The sequence below is a fragment of the Seriola dumerili genome, unplaced genomic scaffold (genome assembly GCF_002260705.1).
Source record: "Seriola dumerili isolate Sdu_G_001 unplaced genomic scaffold, Sdu_1.0 BDQW01000019.1, whole genome shotgun sequence".
Classification (NCBI taxonomy): Eukaryota; Metazoa; Chordata; class Actinopteri; order Carangiformes; family Carangidae; genus Seriola; species Seriola dumerili.
The window spans coordinates 1,065,134-1,086,076 of NW_019174274.1; the positions used below are offsets into that span (position 1 = coordinate 1,065,134).

A 20,943-nucleotide genomic window follows, 5' to 3' on the forward strand; every position below is an offset into this window, starting at 1 on the left:
AAGGAGAGCTTTCTCATCAAATGCAGGCAAACCATTTTTATGTTACTGTTTTATTTATTTAAATCACATTTAGTCCCAGATTGCAGTGTCTTCAGTCACTAAAGTATGTCTGTTAAAATGCTGGAATAATGCCACATTAGAAAGGCAGGTAACTTAGAATTAGCAGTAGGATGGGGTGTGTAATTAGATGAGTTGTCATTCGTTTACAGTCCAATGTATAATTCAGGCAGCCGTGCAGAGAAAAGAATGAACTGGCTTTAACTAGTAGCTAGCTCTCCAAACAGCACCTACACTGCAATTATGGATGAGAGATAGGTGTGTGTGTGTGTGTGTGTGTGTGTGTGTGTGTGTGTGTGTGTGTGTGTGTGTGTGTGTGTGTGTGTGTGTGTGTGTGTGTGTGTGTACGTACATCCACTAAGTTAATGGCTGTGTGGACATGACAGTCTAAATGTGTTCATTTGTAACATTTTATCCTGGTTCACCTCACTCAGCCACTGTCATGCAGCAAACACACACACACACACACACACACACACACACACACACACACACACACACACACACACACACACACAAGCTCACAAAGCAGGAAAGAGTAGGTAGGAGAGATAAGACAAAGCAACATAGAGAGAAGTGAGAGAGCGAAAGTCAAAATTATCTGCCAGCATGAGTCCATTTTCCACAGCAGGTAGTTTCCCCAAAACTCTGGAACTTTTTCAAGAAATCAGAGATTTTTTTTTCACCTTTTTGATTGTTTGTTGGTCACAGTCCTATTCTAAAAATAAAAATGAATGCCCTGTTTGAGCGGATGTTTGAGCTATTGCTGTGGAGCTGGTAGGACTGAGCCATACTGATTGATAAAGATATAGATAAGTATTGGTAACCAGTTGTTTGAACCAAGTGATGGACTGATGAGTACCTTTTCATTATAATGCAACAATGATAAGCACTGATCCATTGAGTTGCATCACCTGAACCACCACATTTTAAATTCTAACTTAACAGTAGTTCGTCTGTATGTGACGTTTTTTTTTGATTGTCCTGTGTTGATAGAGAACTGATGGTCATTATTGAGAACTGTGTGGTCAGTGAGGATGTGTGTGATTTTGATTTGAATTTGAATTTGTTTGAGTTTGATCATAGGTTCATAGGTTTGGTATTTTTAAAAGGCAGTGCATTGAAATTGTAAAGAAGTGACATAAGGTTGGATTTCTGTGTCAAATGTGGAGAAGTGTTTAGTGTTTAGTGTTTTGCAATGAGCTTATAGTTTTGCAGATCTGGGCTGAGATTGTGAAACCTGAATCTCACAATCTGTCACAAACTGTGACGGGATCATTATTAGATGTTCACTTATCTCCCCCTTGTGGTTATTTGCTGCCACTACATCTAAGTCACAGTTCAGTTTGGTTGACGTCAAAGAGAAATTTCCTCTGAAAAGTGTTACTCACGTCCAACATTTTTGAACAACAAATATCTACAGAGACAGTTGTCTCCACAAAGCGGGAAACTAGGACTTGTAGAAATTGCTGATGATAGCCTCAGTTGAATATTGTAGTAGATAGGTCATTGACACTATATTAAGGGCTGACCCTGTATTTGTTTGAGATACTCTAGCCATTCATTTCTGTGTGCCAATAAAATCACAATGGGTGCTTCACATTTAGAAAGAAATGAGAAGGAGCAAGAAAGAATTTCTTTCTGGAGGTAAAGAGAATACTTCGTAATTGTATTTTGTACAACTAAAAACATAGAGCAATCAACAAATATGATTATCCTTATAAGTAAAATAAGTAAATATTAACATTTTATGATAATAAATTAAAAGTAAAATAAAAAATTAAAAATTAAAAATAAAAAAAAAAGGATTTTTTTTTAAACCAAAATATTAGAAATAACGTGTCTTGTAAAAAATGTGAGAAACGGGATCACTTAAAATACTTTTAAGTATCATTTTTAAATGCTTCAAATGCCGAAGAAAATTCATAAATATTCATCTTTGATCAAAGTTATATTGTTTATAAGATATTTAGCCATTTCGTCCTGGATAGATTCATAAAAACAGTAGGGTATGTAACGCAACCAGAACTGGGCATAGTTCCATTTCGTGTTGGTGAGACCTCAGGAGGACACTACTCAGAGCAGGTGAGAAACTTTCATCAAGTAGCGGTAGATTTCAAGTATAGAATAAATACTCTTATGCTATTCCAAGATTCCAAATTGTAGTAATGTAATTACGGTGTACAGTGATAAGACATACTGTATTCTAGTGTAGTTTAGAGGTGGATCTGTAGAAATTTGGAATTTGGCCCTGATCGGGTCAGTTGCGTCCCATCAAAACAGGAAGTTTTTAGAGTTTGCAGGCTATTTAGCTAGCTTGCGAGGTACATAAGGAAATCGTTATGGTTTAGCAAACGTTTTAATTGTGTGGACAAGCTGTCAGTGTCACTGGAAGCAAAGGTTCTACCCTGCTGCAATTGTGAGTAAATATGTTCATCGGCTTATGTTTTTGGTTCGTAACTTTTACGGGCACCTCTGAAATCTGAAGAGTAGCCGACCAGCTAGCCGCTGAGCTACCGTTAGCTTGGTCACGAAGGACATAAGCTAATTTCTGTCAGGATATTGTTTCTGCAGGATTAGCTACAGGGTTTGCCTCAGAGTTACATTGCTGACTGTTGTGCTTTGTGTCCGCCTTTCGTATTTCACTGTCTAACTAGCTAACCAGAGAGCACCGTAACATGAAGTTATGGAGGAGCGAAAGTTAAAGAGAAAGAGTCCCAGGACTTCCACCAACACAGCGGCTCCGACCGGAGGCTCTGGCCGAAAGAACAGTGCTTCCTCCGGGGGACGGCACGTCGGCCACAGTTACAATATGGGGACTCACTCCAGCCAAAAGAGCAAGAACAGGCGGTAGGAACAGTACAATCACGATTATTTCACTTATGATAGCTTCACAACATCATGTGCAATGTAATCGCTCATTTCTGTTTATGTTGTTTGTCTTTTACCAGAGGAATAAAGGATAAATCCAAGTATCAGGTGGGTCTGGGTGGTAAGGCTAATCAGAACCAGAGCCAGGCAGCACCTATCATCCAGCACTCCTTTTTGACCGATGTTTCAGATGTACAAGAGATGGAGAATGGCCTGCTTAGTCTCCTCAACGACTTCCACTCAGGGAAACTACAAGCATTTGGTAAAAAAAAATATGTTAACTGAGCCTGTAACATTTGATATATATATGCCTATTAATGTCTGATTTTTAAACTAATCAATATTTGAAACATGTAGAAAAGATTGAGGTTGAGTGTAAAGACAAAAGAAAGTAAAAAATTGTAGGAAGTATAGAAGATGAAGCCAATTCTACATGTTCTCTTTGTGTCAGGCAATGAGTGCTCCATTGGCCAGATGGAGCATGTGAGAGAGATGCAGGAGAAGCTGGCCCGTTTGCACTTTGACCTCTATGGTGAGGTGGATGAAATGCCTGAGGACCAGAGGAAAATGGCCTGTGACACCAACATGGACAAGTTACTTCTTAATGTAAGACAGCAGTAATATTTGTAAAATGCTCTGACTTTATCCATGTTGTATATTTACTGATGTTTGCGTAGTAGCAGTATTTCAAGATAACCAAATCTCATAGTGTATGGTATTTTATCAGTCAGGACCAGAAGTTTGCTGAATAACCCTACAGAACTACAGATCTGGAACAGTTAAGCTACAGAAATGTTTGTTGTACATTACATCAAGCTCAATACGTTGTATTATCCTGGATAAAGCTGTTCATCGATGGAGTGTAACTACTCAGGGTCTCAGCAAAGTTTTACCTGCTCATTTCCCTCACAAGTATTAAACTCTTTAAGAGTTTAGTTGGCTACTTGTTGCATATCTAACAGGATAAAGTCTAAAAACATCCTTTCAAGTGATCTAAGATTGCCACATAAAGTGCTAACATATATAATAAGATCAAAATATTATTTTTCTTCACAGCTTGAGGAGCTGAGTTCTTCTATGTATCCTTTGATATTTAACAATTGCCAGTCCCCAGGCTTCCTATAAGGCCTTAATTGCTTTTTAAAAACTTGAAAGTGTAAGTAAAACTTCTTTTTCTTAAAGTTTCCTATATGTCCATGGCTTATCTTGTTAAAAAACCTAAGATTTCTGCCTATGTTTTGCCTTGACTCTGCTTTTCCAGTCAGAAACTGAATCTAGCTGACACCCAAGAGATCCCGAGGACTGCCAGCATGTGATTTTCTCTTCGCTTTTTTTCTCAACCTCATCTGACCCACTATTTGTTTTATGCAACCTAGAGAGGCCGCAACAGATAAGATGGAGATTAAGAAAGCTTGTAAGCACTATTTCTCTTAAGTATTATGGCAGAAATGGCAACAAAGCTGTTCACCAGCGTTCCCTGTCTGTACAGGGGGATGGATGTATTGTAAAATGCCCTAATAAGGATGCGCCAACAGCCTTATTTTTCACTGCTCACAGTAAACCAGCAGCGAGTACTAAATTCAGTGGCTAATATGAAGTAGAAAATAGCTCTAATCGTATCTTACTAAACAGCGAGATGAAAATAATCAAATTACTGAGCTATGATTGAATTTCACCACCTCCTCTATTAATTTAGATACAGTGTATTATCTTTTCTCTTGTTGTCAGAGTTATATAGAGAGAGGTTTAAGATCTATGAGATCGTTAGCTACTGTCTTACCAACATTACAGTATATTTTACATATTGGCATTGGTAGATCCCTATCATGGCCTGTTTAAAGTCAAGTTGTAGTCAGTTCAATCATTTTTCAAACAATCTAGATTTGTAAAACATAACTATATAGACATATAGAACTTACCTGTAGTCCAACAGATGATGAATTCACAGGTCCTTGAAAGAATATCCTCAGTGTTTGTTTATGAACTGACTACAAACTTGCTCCTTTAGCAAGATTTATATAAACTCACTGTGTTGCACTTTTTCGTATCTATTGTCACAGGTAAATCAGTGTCCCAGAGCTAGACATATCAGAATATAGATACAGAAATATGTTTATACTTGTTTCTCAACGTAGAACTTTAAACACAAGCTTAGATCTTACCTGTGAGATGATAAAAACCTAAAAAGTATTTCCTGGTTTTATTGAATTATGGTTAAATTCATTAAATCAGCCAGAAATAACATTAAACACACAGTAGATTCTGACCATAGAAACTGAAATTAAAAAAGAAGTAAGCAGCGACTCCAGTTTGTGATTTTGCATTTGATTTCTTGCTACATGTGAGTGGCCTGATATCACCTCCAACACATTGTTCAGTGTTGAATATATTTGCACATATCCATGCAACATGCAAAACACACTCATGATCACTGGTGTGTTGGTTTGACGCTGGAAAATATGGAATAACCCAAATGTTGACATCACAGCCATGCCTTAATTTTTAATTTAATCCTTTTTGGCCTTATTGTTTCTAACACATTGATTATATGTTGAGATTCTGTGTTTAAGATAATATAGTCATCTGATGTTGCTTTGGTTGTAAATCCTACTTTATTTTGTCACTTATTTTAACCAGTGTTGCTGGGGGATGCGGGATTATTTTGTGTTTTACTGTTTTAACTTTGGTGATTTTATTTTTATTGACTTGGTAATAAATGTGTTGTCTGACTCTGTTGACTACATTTTTTTTTATTATTTTTAAGAAAGGAAGAGTTATGTCTAACATATTGAAATTACTGAGAGAAAAATGGGATTAACTCAGTTATCCCAGCCATGTTCTTGTGTGTGTGTGTGTGTGTGTGTGTGTGTGTGCGCGTGTGTGTGTGTGTGTGTGTGTGTGTGTAAACCATGTGAAGGAATGTGCTCATCCTTTTGTTGATGCGTCTCTAAGGTTACTGGGAGCAGAGAGCAGAGCAGCACAGTGGCAGCCTGTCAGTAGGCATTTCCTTAGCAGAGCTCAATCTGGCATTAAATGATTTAAACAGAACTCTAGGCGTTATCTCGAAGTGAGTTTTCACTCCCTGTGAGCACATGGGGACAAACCTGAATTCAACTCCTCATTCGGTGAAGCGATGGCAGCTCAGCGGGACAGACTATGGGCCGCAGCAAGGTCACAGCCTGCGTTCCGAAACCCGCTTCAGCACCTGGACTCCGCTGAACAACAAGCAGAGCAACCTGCAGGTTAGAGGAACAAATGAAGTGGTGGGGTGATAGAGTAAACCTCGAGTTGTATTAGATTACTTTTTATTTATAGCCACCAGATGGCAGGAATGGCCAAATTATAACAGTAAGCCTCACACAGGAGACCACTTGTAAAGCCTAATAATATGCTGTGTTCGTGTTACAAATATCTCTAAAACGACATTATTGATGTTTGGTTAATTGGCTAATTTGGAACAGGTGCGCAAACTGGTTTAAAGTAGCTACCTTTTCTGCTTCCTGTCGATCTTAAGCTATTAGAGATACACCATAGGGCAAATTAATTAAATCAATTAAATATTTTATCACTTAAACAATATTGTACCATATAGGATCAAAACAGAAAAGTTAACTAGCTCATGTTCAGGCTAAACAGAAATGGGTCAGATGCTGAACACGCCCTACTGCTTCAGTGTGCGGTTGCTGACAAGGCCCAGGAGGCATTTTCAGCCTCGAGTGTCGCTGATAGTGGTAGCTACCAGTTGGTTAAAGCTGCTGTTCTTAAGGCGTATGAGTTGGTACCTGACGCATATCGTCAGAGGTTCAGATCTCTGAGGAAAGAGAAGCAATCCCACACTGAATTTGCTCACGATTTAGCCATTCATTTTAGCCGCTGGTGCGCTGCATCCCAGGTAAAAGACCTTGGAGGATCTGCAGGAACTTATCTTGCTGGAACAGTTTAAAAATACTTGCCCGGCCGTATTGTTACTTGCATAAATGAACAGAAATTCAGATGCTGCCAAATTAGCAGATGAGTTTTTCCTGACTCATGAGGTTTTCTTTGGTGAGAACCATGGTCTTGGTGATACTGGCTGTAGAGTGTTTTTTCGGGACTCACTCCAGTAAAGGTTTGACAGAAGGGACAGAAAAGTCTTCAGTTAAAGCGGTCAGCGGTTTTCGTGGAAAATTGGACCCCAATCATGTGTGCAGCTACTGTTTTGCTAAGGAGCACTGGAGAAATGAGTGTCTGCTATTGAGGAAAAAAGTGAAGACTGGGTGTTTACCACCAAAACCATCAGGGGCTGCTGCATCGCTGCATGAAGAAGAGCCTGTGTCATTGCTGTGGTGCAGGCACACACAAAAAACCTGCATCACAGTCCATAAGTAAAGTTCCTGTTGTGGAGACATAAACCTTACTAATGGCCCCATCAGACAAACATTTTTCAGCCATTATCACACCATTAGCCTTACGTTTTTGTTCTGGCGTTTTGCCATTCCCATGGTCTTCATCAGTGTTTTGGAAGCCAGTTTGTGGCTTTTGGCAAAGCAGGCAGACTCTTATGCAATGAGGTGCAGCTTCCATATGTTGTTGACTGATAGTCTGAAGTTTGTTGGTGTCATGTTTCCATTTACTCCCAGTTATTTGAGGAGAGGATGAACCTGGTGCTCCACTGGTTTGATCTGTGGACTGACAAGCAGAGAAAACATCTGCTGCACTCTCTGCTCACACGCTGCACCGAGTCCCAGCTCAAGTAAGATCATTCATACCCACTTTAATTTATGTGTGTTTATGATCATTACATGTTATTAATCTCCTACCACCCCTCAAACCTCTTTTTGTTGAGAATTTTCTCAGCGTGAAACAAAAGTTATTTGATTGAATTAGATTTACAGGCTTTAAAATGAAACTCCTCTGACAATCTGAACAGGTACTGTAGGGATTTGCTGATCGTGGCGGTTCCTGTGACTCAAGTGGACTTCACGGTGGTGCTGCCTCGGTTTCTGTCCCTGTATGTGATGTCATTCCTGTCCCCTCGTGATCTCTGCTCCGCTGCCCAAGTCAGCTGGCACTGGAGGGTCCTGGCCGAACAGGTGAGAAGCCCACAAAAAGAGATATTTGAATTGATCAGGTCTTGATTAAAAGAATAAAAGCCTCTTCTCCTTCTCTTCAGGACTGTATCTGGGCAGACCGATGTATTCGAAGAGGCTGGTTCCTTCCCTACACCCCTGGAGAAAAAGAGTTTGGAGCGTGGAAGAACCACTATGTCTCCTGCGTCTCCACACTGGACTGGCTCACTCCCCGGGAGGCAGCAGAGCAGTACGGGACCCTCAACCACCAAAGTACGGGGATGACAGAAGAGGAGGAAGAGAGGAGGAAGGAGAGGAGGATCAGGCAGAAGATCAGAGACAAACTTCAGGAGGAGAAGAGTAAGAGCGAAAGAAAGAAATTAAAATAAAATAACAGCGTCTGCTCTCCCCATAGTGGCAAATAAGCTGAAGTAACTTATATCTGTGATATTTGTAGGACTATCTATGAGAACCAGGAGAGCATGGGGCTGCTGCATAAAGCAAGAAGGAGCAGGAAGTAGCCAGACTGGGAGACCTAGCTCTGTGACGACTGGGTCTTCCAGCCTTGGAAGTCTTAGCCTGGACGGGTGGAGCGCAGCTCAGAGCCTGGAGGGAGTCCGGGCCTCCGGTTCATTCAGGTGATCATCTACAACTGTTAGAGTGATATGTGTGTTTTCAGATGCCATGATCTACCACTGTATAAGATTTTACAGTCTGTTTGAAACATCCTTTACTACAGTGCAGAAGCTCTCAGAATTATGTCAGAGGTCAAGAGCAAAATTGCCATTTAACCAGACATTTGCCGGAAGAAACGGGGCATTTTCAAACATGCATGATACTGTAAACCAATGGCATTTGCTGTTTTATGGATCTTGAATGAGTTAAAAGAAGCAGACAATCAAAACATATTGAAAGCATATGGTATAAGCCTGTATTTCCACTGCCTCTGTAAAATGTTGACCCCACCACTGAACAGCGACGGCCCATGCTTGAACTTATTTGCTCACCCTTGCTATAAACTTGGTCTGCGCGTCTCTGGGAAATGTCAAGCTCCACAAAACGTATTGTTGAAATCAAACTACGTATCCTCTTTTTTTTAGTGAAAGACTGAACAAAGCCAGTGGAGCATTGTCCTGCTTCACCCACAGACCTGCTCCACAGCACGCAGTCGCACCCATCCATCGCACCACTCCTGCCCTCTTATTGCTGATCTCTAACAGAGTTCCTGCTTATGAGGTAAGAGGAAAATATAGAAGTTCCATCAGTCAGTCCATTCATCATACTCTTTTGTATGAGCTAGAAGTCAATAGAGAGGAAGGAAAGGGATGTAGAAAACGCTAAAAAAAAAAAAAAAGCATTGGAAAGATAAAGAAATATTCCTCCCTGCTCCTTTCTCTTTCTCCCTATGCTCAATCCAGTTGGTGTTGGGCGGCGTGAAGGCAGGAGTGATTGTGGTTGTGTATGACCACAGAGGGACCCTCCCAGCTCTGTTAACCCAGGTGGAGAGGGCTATTTCAGGGCAGGGAGCTCTGAGGCTGGGCTTGTTAGCTCCAGGAGGAACGGAGGAGATCCATCTGCTTCACAGTGAGAATTAATAATCCCGTGTATCTAAATGTGTGGAAACATTGCCAGGGTTAGTTCCAGTCCAACTGGAGCCTTCAGTGCTACAAGTTTATCTCTCAGGATACTGTGAAACACATCTGCTAAAACCATTTCATGGTTTATTGTCATTATGATACCACCTTTTTTTTTTAAGTCCATGGCTATCCATGTCTTTTGGCTAAGAGCTGGCCCAAGACTAATTATTATAAATCTTAACATTAATTTTACATTTTAGTTTAGTTGGTCTCACCTTTTTATTTAAATTTAAAACACTTCCTAATGTTTAGATACATAAAAACTACCTCATAGATTCTACAACAACTTTGTGGCAATTGAATAGTATGCTGTTCACAGTTTTCCTTTGTGCCCTTGAAGTCACCATTTGGGAACAGAGTTTACTGGAAATGAAGTACATTTGTTGTGTTGACATCAGCTCAACTGCTAACTAATAACAGGAAAACACACAAAACTGGTTATCTGTGGTCTGGGAAAATGCTTTGATCCCTTGGTTCAGGACATCCCATTCAAATGTGATTGGTTAAAGTTGAAAATACAGGCTCTTTCTGCAAAGTAGACCTTTTAGTGAACCTTATGTTCAGATTTTTTTTTAGTTTACTAATCCTCTTTGTTTTACTTTTGACCCTTCAGGTAGCATCCTGTCAAATAGGACTTTACTGACCCCCGATCATAGAGAATTCTGGGAAAAACTGTGTGGCTGGGTGGCACCAACTGAGGATGGCGGAGGGATTGACATCTTCTCCCCACTGGCTGCATCTGGTTGGTAGATGCTGAGACCCATACTTCTCTATAGTCTGTATTTCTGTCACAGTTTCTGCTTCCATGTCAGTAACTTCCATTCCCTGTCTCGCTATCCTTTCCTTGCTCTCTCTCACTTTCTCTCTCTCCCTTAGCGTCAGGAGTGGCTCTCATCCAGACTCTCTCTACTCTGACTGGTCTGGAGGTCTGGGCGCCAATGGGTCTTGTTACCGGAAGTTTTCAGAACAGTGAGTCTCCCTTGCACAAGACTTTGACTCAGATGTTAAACTTTAAATGAAAAATGTTTGTGAAGCTTAGTAATGCGCTCTTTGTGACCTCAAAACTACCACTAACGCCTCCAAAAAATATCTAAACCAGCCACCGCCTGATTCTTGGACCAGTGGGTTGTCTTCACTTTCTTGAAAATTTTATGGTCAGCATTTTTCTGTGAATCTTTAATGTATTTGCTGTCAGTAATTCCTTCTCTATGGTATAGTAATAGTATAGTAATAGTATAATATTATAGTTATCAAAAATGTGCACACAAAACAAGAAAAACGTCATTTTTATTTATTTATTCTTTTGACAAAGCAGCTGTTCAAGCCCTTAGCTGTTGTATTACACGGCCCTTGCTGTCACTACGGTAACCACTAGTGTTTCCAAATCAACCAGGCCTGTGTCACGTTAAAGCCTCAAGAAACATGTTTTTGTTTTGTCTTTTTTTCCTTTTACACACCCTTTTGCCCTGTTCCAGTCCTGAGTGAGTGGTCTCACAGCAGTGTGTGTGGCAGCAGGCTATCGAACCAGCCTCCAGCAGGCCCAGCATTCCAGTATGTGTGTGAGAGTGTACTGACGGGCTGGTGCAGAGAGGCCAAGTGGATGGAGGAGGCTCTGGGGGAGCTGAGGAGGTGCCTGGGGCCGCAGCTACAGCAGGCCAGCCTCCAGGCTAGGGGTCGAGCTCTGGGTGAGTCTCAGACACGCGTAGATTGAAATACATGCACACACAGCTGGACCAATAGCAAGTTAAAACACGTGTGCATACTCTGTGTCCCGTAAACTTTCTGAAGAATCTGTGAATGTATTTATAGGTAATTTTCTGTGGGAGAAAATCTGCCTTGAGGAGCTTTCTCAGTCTAAAGATCTAAGTGAGGCTCTGACTGAGGGACTCACTGCTCTCACTAGACAGGAAGAGGTGGGAATGTCTGTGAAGGAGTTCTGTAATGCATACTTACCATAAAACCATGGCAAAAAACATTAACCTTTAGATAGCAGCCTGTCAAAGTGTCTCATTCCTATTTTCTGCTTCGTTAGACCAGACCTTTGGAGTTTCTTTCTGTCTTCCTTACAAGATGGAGTGAAGAGAAGGAGGGAGAAGAGAATATTGGAGAGGACAAGTTGATAACCAAAGGAGCAGATGATTTCTCGTTGGCACCACATAGCTCCCAGAGATTGCTACCTGAGCCACCACAAGTGTGTGCACAAATCTGTCCATCTAGAGAAGGGTAAAGCAGCACACTTCATGTTTATAGCTTTGTTTTGTCTTTAGATGGTGTTAGACTGGAGAGGTGTAGTTGCCAGAGAGCTGCACCACAGCGAGTGTCTGTATCTGGGGAGACTGGGCGCTGTGCTGAAGGTATACCTCCCATTCTTTAAACTCGATAATTCATAAAACAAAAAGACGATTAAAGTTCCTTTCAAATAGGAAATGTAGTTGCTGAGAGGCCATCGTTTCAGGGACAGTCACACTCGACATGAAGTTTAATCAGACTTAGAGACAAGCTGAATGAATATTAGGTAATGCTGTCCAGTCAAGCCCAGAAAACATGCTAATAATTGATAGAACTCACCAAACTATGGGGACTTTATGTCATACCTATTTAACTAGGTGTCTTAAATATTAAATGAATCATGGTTGTGGAACTGCATGACCTGTTTTCTGCCCTCCCTTAATATTAGAATCTGATTTGGGCAGGATAAGGTATCTTACAAAGCAATCACCTGCCCAGAAAGTGCTGTTTGTCCATTTTCCAGGTGGAGGTGAGAGAAGAAGAGAACAGTCAGTATTGCTAATCCAAGGTTTCATTGATACATGTCACTGCTCGGTGCTGCAGGTGTACCAGGAGCCACTCACAGCAGCTCTGAACTCCAACAGAGCCATTCTCAGCTATGCTGACACCCAGATTATCCTCAGCCCTGTCGCACAAATACTGGAGCTCAACAGGTACACACACACACACACACACACACACACACACACACACACACACACACAGATATTCGTATGGTACTGTCTTGTTTGCGTCCCTCTGTGTGGAATGACATGATTGGTGTCTATGTGTGTTTCTTGCAGGGTGTTTCAGATCGATTTATGGGCAAGGCTGCAGCAGTGGGGGGCAGAGCAGTGCGTTGGAGAGGTGTTTGTAAAACTGTGCTCAAGTCTCAGAGTCTACACCAACTACTTTAACAACTACACCACTGCCCTGTGCACCATCGACAAGGTAAAGCAATGTGTTTGTTGTCATCGATTCATACCAGAGGCACCTCGAGCTAACTAGTTAACAAATTTAGTTCAGCCCTTTGAAAGAGTCTCTGTCAGATCTCTGCACTGCTTTAATACTCAATTTGAATGATTGTTTATTATGATTTCATGAAAAGCCAGATTTGATTTAGACAGTTTTGTTTCGTATTGGATTTAAACAAATGGTGTGTGTGTGTGTGTGTGTGTGTGTGTGTGTGTGTGTGTGTGTGTGTGTGGGTGTGTGTCTGTGTGTGTGTGTGTGTGTCAGTGCAGGGAGACGAAACCTACATTTCGGGCTTTCCTGAAGAGAGCAGACAGAACTCTTGCAACACACATGCTGAGGTAACAACACGTATGTATATATGTTGTATAAGTTTGTATCGATCAAACCACAGTGTAAAAACACATCTGTATACGTGTGTCTGTGAAGCCTACAGGAGCTGCTGCTGTGCCCGGTGTGGAGAATAGAGGAGTATGTGACTCTGCTTCAGGCTCTGTCTTTACACACAGATCCCGGGCACCCTGACCACACACACCTCTCCTCTGCCCTTACCACGATGCTACGCTACAGAGAATTCATACTAAAGGTATGACACCAATAATTTCAAAATCCATCTGGGTCATTTTTAAAACAATAATTGTTTATCTGTGTATCATTCTTTCAAATCATTCACTAAACTATGAAGCTATTAAAGCAAATATTTAAATGTGGAGAAATAAAACTTCAACTATCATTAAACAAAATCAAAAAGTTGTTATATCGTATTGTGTTTATACTCTGTAGAAGCCATGAGATTCTCTATTTGTGCTATGTCACAACCATTGTCACAAACAAACATTACATAGCCGAGTTATTGCTCTTATGTATACACTGTAGTTTGTATTAAGTGTGCAAAACTATGCTCAGTGCAATAACTACACAGATATTTATTTTTTCTGTTTCAGTTGAAGCGTAACTCTGAGAGAGACAGACTGATGGAGGAAACACAGCAGATGATCCAAGGCTGTCCAGTAAAAACACAGCTCTCTGTTTTATTTTCTTACACTCTCTCTTAAAACTCATACTATAAAACTAAAGTTGTATTATTTTGCTTTGACTGTGTCGTGTGTAGAACCTCAGTGAAGGAAACAGACAGCTGGTCATAACTCAGGATGTTGCTTTGCTCAGGAGTCCTGACGAACAGATTCCAGATTCTCTCAGGTAACAGCACAAATTATTCCTGTGTTCCTGTTGATTTTTCACTTAATTGTATAATAAATCATTATTAATGAATATTTACCAACCTGTCTGACCACCCATCTGCACTGATAGTCACATGTCAAACTTGTGTTTTGCACTAAACTAAATAAAGTTTTTCTCATTTACTTAAGACTTAAAGAATAGTATCATTGCATTAGAAATTGTTTCATTACATTCATCCTACGTTCACCCTGTTTGTTTGTGTGTGTGATTTAGGACCTATGAGCATGTGTCTGATGTGGGCCTCTTCCTGTTTAATGATGCTTTGGTGTTGACACGGCGAAATGTGCATCACACACCTTTCACATTGGCTCACCGCAGCACACACACTTTCCTGGCCTCTGTGGCCCTCACCAGCCTGGCTGTCAGAGAGATCACACACACACGCTGTAAGTTTGGTCCCATAGAAAGATAACGATATAAAGATATAATGAATATTGCTACAATTTTGGTATTTTTCAGTAATGACCTGTATATGATCATATACCCTTCTTTGATGAATCAGGAAAGTCACAGTAATATTAATGTCTCCGTCTCCATAGATGTGTGTCATGCCTTTGTCCTGGAGGGTCCTTGTCGTTCCTGGGTCTGTGCCACAGAGAGAGGTGAGGAGAGAGATTACTTCCTGTCTGTGCTGCGCTCAGCCATCAACTCTGCTCTGACGGGACATCAGTGACGGCACGGTGACGATACACCAGCAAGACACCAGGAGGTTTGGACACCACTGTTAGTGTTTTTTTAAAGATTACAAAGATCAGGAAACCTCAAAAGACAATCTTTTCCATGCAGTGATATGATCTAAAGACGTAGCACTCCTGCCACTGTTTAAATTCTGGATGTCTCACTTTCACCTTAAAAGTATTTCCAGACATTTTCCTCTAAGCAGAATAATTATTTTTATGAGTTGGTATTTGGAAATTCATACTACCCAATCCCACCTTTTTTTTATGTATGTGTCAACCAGTATTTTGGTAATATATGAGTTTCGACACACATCTTCAGTTTCCTGATAGTGAATGTCTCACTAACTCAAAAACAGTGTTGACTTGCCGTCGGCTAAGCGCCCCGTCCACGGATGTAAAAAAAACATTTTTATACAGTATATTTAGATTTATACATAACACCTGAACAAAAAACTCTTGAGAAAACGGCAAAACAAAAATTTAAAAACTTGGACAGTGGATAGTAGAAAGTGGTTTGTGTTGTGTTGGCCAATCCTGTTTTGGCCTGTCTTGTCTTAATTACCCGTGTTCTAAACACTCTTTGCATATCAGCTCTTCAATAGAATATTGTGGGTTTTTCTTGTATTGTAATTTCCCCCCGTTGAAACCTGGTGCATTGTGGTCTGCGTTCATTCATTTGACATCGAACCAGTAACACTAGCTAGACAATCCTTGCATCACAAGTAGCATTCCTCTTTCACAATCAATGACAGCTCTATCATGTCACCTTCCAAATATCATAGTCTGAGACCTTTTGTTATTGTGTCTCATTGCACCACTTTTATTTCCAAAAATATGGACATATATTTCTAGTTGCCAGTGTTAATAAAGATAAACATAAGAGATATTTCTTGTCAACCTATATTTTAACTTGGCTTTCACTAAGTATGTATGTTTTTCTCATATATGCGGCTTCGTAGGATATCTATGATCTATTCTGGTTTGTCACTTTGTCTGTTGCTCTGTTGTCAATAGTTCTCCAGAATGAGGTCAGAGACATTTCCCTTGCTGAAGGTATAAAAAGTCTTTATTGATAACCAAAAATAACACAACAGTCACATTTGAGTTATTATCACTATCAAGGAGCTGCATTACAACACATCAGTTATACACGTATGTACATTATTGCCACTTATTTTAGAAATATCTTCATCTACCATCCCTAGAAATGGATAAATGGCTGTTTCATTATCTGTATGTCACAACAGATAAAGTCATCAAAGATGAACACAAATACTCACAATACAAATAAAAATTCATTTTCTTTCAACAACATGACAATATTACTTAGTGTCCTAATATTACTCTTGAGTTTCATTTGTTTTTATCACAGTGACATCCTCACACAAAGCTGTGACTGTAAATAATTTACTCTCATTTGTTCAATGAATCTCCATTGGAACTACTTTCTAAACCTTTTTTGTTTTGTTTTTTTTATAGCGTGTACACATTGAACATAATATTGACACAAAGAGATGCATTTTGCAGTTTTCAGAGCACCATGGATGAGGATCAGATGATAATGAAACAGTTTTTATCTTAAAAGATTAAAAAGAATAAAGCAGCACTGAGAATTTTAATTTTACGTTTTATTTTTCTTTCGCAGGTAGTCTTTATGCAAAACAACACACTGAAAAAAATCACTCATTGCAGATTTTTAGCAACCATGAGGATGTTTTTAGTGTAGGTGAAATATACTGTAAGCCAAAAGTAACCCAAAAGATTAAAAAAAAAATATCTTTTGACCAAAAGATAAAAAAAATGATAAGTATCACTGAAGTCACAGTCTGCGGTTTGCTAAATTTGGGTTGTTGTTGTGTGCTGCTGGCATGTGTGTGTGCTGCTCTTTCCCAGTGGTTACATGAGTCTGTGGTGGCTGACCCTTGTTCTGCTGTCCCGGGTTTGCTGCCGTGCTGTTTGTCCCTTTCTGGGAGCTGTAGCTTTTCGGTTTGGGGATTCTCGTAGGTCCCGGTCGTCGGAATGCTTCTAGAGGTATCTGTGGAAAAACGCAGACAAACAATGAAGTCGACAAAGAGTAGTATTACTGTAGGTTTAGACACTGCATTGTGTCTTATGAGTTTTCAAAATAAAACAAAGAAATCAAAGAAGTGGGGAGAAAATGGGATGTACGGTCTGCAGGAGAGGATTATATGCACAAAAGGTAGGTTTGCAGTTCGGACCAGGTGATGATGATGGTTTTGACTTGCTCCACCAGCTGAATTGATTCCAGTTGCTCAGTGGAGATCTGATGCAGTACTGATTATGACCACTAGATGATATCAAATCATATTTTATGGACGACCACTGTGCCAGACTTTTGCTGCATGACTGCTGCACTTTGGCTTTGTCCCTAAAAGAACTCTTTGTTAGAATAAAAAAAGATCTCACAATAACAAGATATGAAACAGTATGACTGTCTATATACAGTATTTTTCTGTAATTGCCCTGTGAAATATTAAGATTGGATCTAATGTTCCCAGTGAATAGGGGGCTGTGGAAATGCATAACATCCATTCAAGAATGTTGCATATTATTACATGTTCAGTGTTATATGAAATACATTGTTAGGGTTTTAGTTCATGTATCTTTTGTGCATCATTCAGGAAGCGTGCTTTTCCTGAAGAAAAACTCAAATAAGTTGAAACGTGTAAAGCTGGAATAATTAATCAATGAGAAAACAATTGATCTGAAACTATTTTTGTGATCAACCAATTATAGAGGGAATATCTCATCATTTTCAGACAATTAAGAAATGAAAATATCGTTTCTCACAGCCTTAGAAATGTGTGTTTTTTTTTTTTTTTTTTAAATGTATTCCCATATTGTATAGTTTTGTTTCATTGTTCCCCTAATATAGCCCCATTGCATCCCAGTATTAATAACGGTGTGACTATGTTGCTTAGAAACCAATGTTTGGCTCTTTTTGCAGCACAATACTACAAACAAGAAAAGGAATTATCTTGGGAAACATCACATTTCTCAGATTCTCAAACAACTCACTGCTCCGCTTACTGTGCAATCAGGTTTTAATCAGTGTGTTTACATGCACAGCAGCGTGCCAGCATACTGAGGTACATCACTTTTGGATTGGTGCTTGTACAGGAGAAAACATATCCTGTTTACAGTTTCTCTGATAAGATGTTTCCACAGGTTTGAGAAACTCAATCAACATCTGGCACACTGAGCCATATACACTCCTCAGTCATTTGTAGTACATTTTGTCTACTCGTAAATTCATGAGCAAGATACAGCGAATTTTATAAACACCTCATACATTTACTTATACAAGCAATTCAAGTATTTTGTGCTTGTAAACCACATTTGCTGTCAGCATCTTCATCTTCTGGGATGATGACCTTTCTAGAAAATGTTCTTCCTTCTGATTTCATGTTTTTAGATTGCATTTGTGTCTCGATATGTCTAAATTAGCTTCATCAATCACACATTTAAGAATTTTAAGAATCTTTAAAATCTCTGAGCATCCAGGCAAATGAGCACTCAATGTCTGAGTCTCTCTGTGTGCTTCACAGACTAAATGACTCTGACAATAGTCAGCAGGCAGTTAATTTCTTCAAAGTTGTCAAAGTATTTGGCACATCATAACATTTTCATTTACATCTTCACTGCTTGGGTGTTCATTTTTCTCAGTGTCGACTTTTGGAAAAGGTAATTTCATTTTGCAAAATGAGCTGACAAGATGCCCTTGTACACTCCCCCAAATAATCAATTTGGATTATTTTCACTGCAGCATTTTAGAGATGGTGTTCATTAGAATCTCTCTCTTTGACAAAATGTGTCATTGATCTGGTCTGGATCTCTGCAGCTGAGTAAGTTCTGCGCATTTCCATATGTTTCATTACTTCACACCATTGACTTTATTCCCAAGCAACACACTGAGCACCAAACCTCTCGCTCTAACTTGAGAAAAGCACTTGGATATGTTCATGTGTGGCTTGAGGTTTTTGAGAATTAACAAAAATCTGCAGTGAACTATGTCCTTAAATATTCATACAGGGTATAAATTTCAGAAAAAGTGGGGCCTATGCTTCAACAGAGCTAATGGGCCAGAAAATCTGTACAGGCTCCACGTCATGGGAGTGTTGTTGATTTTACATGGAAAGACCTTAATGTGCGGCTTTGTTCTCTCATATATCAGCGGTGCAGCAGGAGTTCAACTAAGTACTTCCTCTGCCCAGCACTCTGCATTACCGGCGCGGCTGTTTCCAAGGCAACCAAACACGAAGTTTGTTTTGGTGCTTGTGCTGCAGTGGGAGAGAGGCTACTTTCACAGTGTCTACGCTCTCACACGCAGCACGAAGCCTTTTGTTTAGAGAATGTCCCCATACCACTGCTTATTCTCCTTCCCAGGTTTTATTGTGCCTGTCGGTCAAGGTGAGCGAATTCCTCTCTGATTATTATCATTGTGGGCTAAAATTGAGGAAATCCGCTTTCGCCTGCAGTGTGATACACACCTTGTCTTTCTGGCACTCAGTGTTGTAATTAGGCTTTCTTGGCTGCATTCAGATTCAGATCAGTTGCTGATTGTATAAAATTACATGAGTATGTTTATTGTTTTTTGATGGCTTATTTTCACCCCAATAATGCTGCTGCTAATCAGAAGTATCACGGCGTGTTTAGTGTGATTACAGTCTCAATGTCAGCCAACAAAAGCAAGCATCACTGTGGACTTTTGTATGAAAAACCCTTTGGCCTCCAGTGCGTCACTTGATACTCATTTTATCTGTCTGGCACGGATACCATGCGCAGATCTGTCTTCCCTGGCTGAGCCAGATGAGTACAGTTTATGAATCGACCAAGTCTAAAGTGAGTCAGGGGGTAATTGAGGTCGCAGACAGCAATCCCAGCTGCTGAATGCTTTCTCAAGTAGTGGTCTAATGAATAGCATCTTGTTTAGCCCCTGCATCATTTCATCACGCCCAGACTGCTTTGGATCCGGTTTCTCCAGCTGCGCTCCTTCCCACTCATTCAATTTAATGCTTGATTTAATCATCTCCTCATTGTCACACTGGGTTGTGTGTGTATGTGTGCGTGTTTGGGTTGAGTTTGCCACTTTCTTGCAACAGTTGTCTTGTTCCATCTAAATGACATTGAGGATTTGGTTCTGTTCTATAGTAATTTGGAGATTTCATAAGCTCTCAGCTCCGTCTACTACAAGCTTGTCTACTTTTTGTCCATTACAGAGTATTGCCTCATCCAATTCAAGCTCCTCTGATTTAGTTTTTTCCATGATTTTTGGAAAATGTAAGAGTTTATTAAATTAGGATGGACCTGGTTGGTAAGAAGAGGAGTGGTTCATCTCAAATCTGTCTTTTACCCTGGTGTACAAGAGAAATTTTTTGTCAGCATATCTTTGGACAGTTCTCCTCAAAGGGGGCTGCTGCTTCTTCCAGGTGAACTGAGCTTGTGGGTTATTAATGAACTCAGCATTGTTAGCATTTTTACTATATTGCCTCGAACCTGAGTTAAATATGCTTTCTGCATGACTATGAAGCAAAGAATACCAGGTCTTGTTGATATACTGTACCAGCAAGGCCTGCTGCCAGCGTCTGTGAACACACACATGATCCCAAGATGTATGCCTTATGTACTTGCTCTATGTTTATTCTTCTTGAAACTCCTGCTTCAAATGTATGATTTCTTGTGTAAAGACATGCATGTGAAGTACCAGTACAGTACGTATTAAAAACTCTCTAGCTTCAAGCTACCATAGTTGATTAATAGTTCATTAGCAACTCCTCTCTTTAAGATGTTCTTTTACATTAGCTTTGTACTGAGACATAACATTAACATGAGGCATGTACCACAGCAGATAAAACCATCCCACATCCTCTCCACTGTATCCTCTCTTCCTCTCCCACATCACTTTTGTTCCTCTCTTAAAGTCTCCATCCGCTCATCATCTTGTTCTGTCAGTTCAGATCTAATTTAAACAAATCGCACATATGCGGTAAAATTTCCACTGTGCACACATAAAACCACATGTAGAGGAATGCATATAAATGGGGGAACATTCACAAGTTGTACTGGTGACTCATTTCAAAGGACATGAATCATTGGAGGAAGAAAAATAAAACAGACATCTTGGGTTTCTACCCAATGAAACTAATT

At 40.0% G+C, this 20,943-nt stretch overlaps 2 protein-coding genes across 4 annotated transcripts in view; both read left to right on the forward strand.

Moving 5' to 3' along the window:
• Positions 1–2,323: 2,323 nt before the first annotated feature.
• On the forward strand, positions 2,324–5,662 carry ccdc28a (coiled-coil domain containing 28A). Of its 2 annotated transcripts, none has more exons than XM_022761457.1 (6): positions 2,324–2,476; positions 2,715–2,907; positions 3,009–3,190; positions 3,380–3,534; positions 3,985–4,007; positions 4,190–5,662. In XM_022761457.1, exons 2-6 carry the CDS (start codon positions 2,744–2,746, stop codon positions 4,242–4,244), a joined length of 579 nt encoding a protein of 192 aa, XP_022617178.1. In that variant the 5' UTR covers positions 2,324–2,476; positions 2,715–2,743; the 3' UTR covers positions 4,245–5,662. The 2 variants fall into 2 exon arrangements, with proteins under 2 accessions (XP_022617178.1, XP_022617186.1); XM_022761465.1 differs by having other exon boundaries at positions 4,194–5,662.
• A 278-nt stretch (positions 5,663–5,940) lies between these two features.
• The window catches only part of ect2l (epithelial cell transforming 2 like), a 73,904-nt gene continuing 58,901 nt past the window's right edge, over positions 5,941–20,943 (forward strand). The window contains exons 1-21 of one of the 2 annotated variants that reach the window (XM_022761642.1): positions 5,941–6,170; positions 7,548–7,660; positions 7,838–8,000; positions 8,081–8,336; positions 8,434–8,614; positions 9,077–9,212; positions 9,395–9,560; positions 10,227–10,355; positions 10,490–10,582; positions 11,089–11,298; positions 11,423–11,526; positions 11,646–11,804; positions 11,881–11,967; positions 12,446–12,555; positions 12,685–12,832; positions 13,121–13,194; positions 13,283–13,439; positions 13,798–13,863; positions 13,965–14,053; positions 14,309–14,481; positions 14,635–14,804. In XM_022761642.1, coding sequence (XP_022617363.1) covers positions 6,021–6,170; positions 7,548–7,660; positions 7,838–8,000; positions 8,081–8,336; positions 8,434–8,614; positions 9,077–9,212; positions 9,395–9,560; positions 10,227–10,355; positions 10,490–10,582; positions 11,089–11,298; positions 11,423–11,526; positions 11,646–11,804; positions 11,881–11,967; positions 12,446–12,555; positions 12,685–12,832; positions 13,121–13,194; positions 13,283–13,439; positions 13,798–13,863; positions 13,965–14,053; positions 14,309–14,481; positions 14,635–14,768 — 2,898 coding nt within the window. In that variant the 5' untranslated portion in view covers positions 5,941–6,020 and the 3' untranslated portion in view covers positions 14,769–14,804. Of the gene's footprint in view, positions 6,171–7,547; positions 7,661–7,837; positions 8,001–8,080; positions 8,337–8,433; positions 8,615–9,076; positions 9,213–9,394; positions 9,561–10,226; positions 10,356–10,489; positions 10,583–11,088; positions 11,299–11,422; positions 11,527–11,645; positions 11,805–11,880; positions 11,968–12,445; positions 12,556–12,684; positions 12,833–13,120; positions 13,195–13,282; positions 13,440–13,797; positions 13,864–13,964; positions 14,054–14,308; positions 14,482–14,634; positions 14,964–20,943 lie in introns of those variants that run through there. The other variant, XM_022761635.1, reaches the window with a different exon arrangement.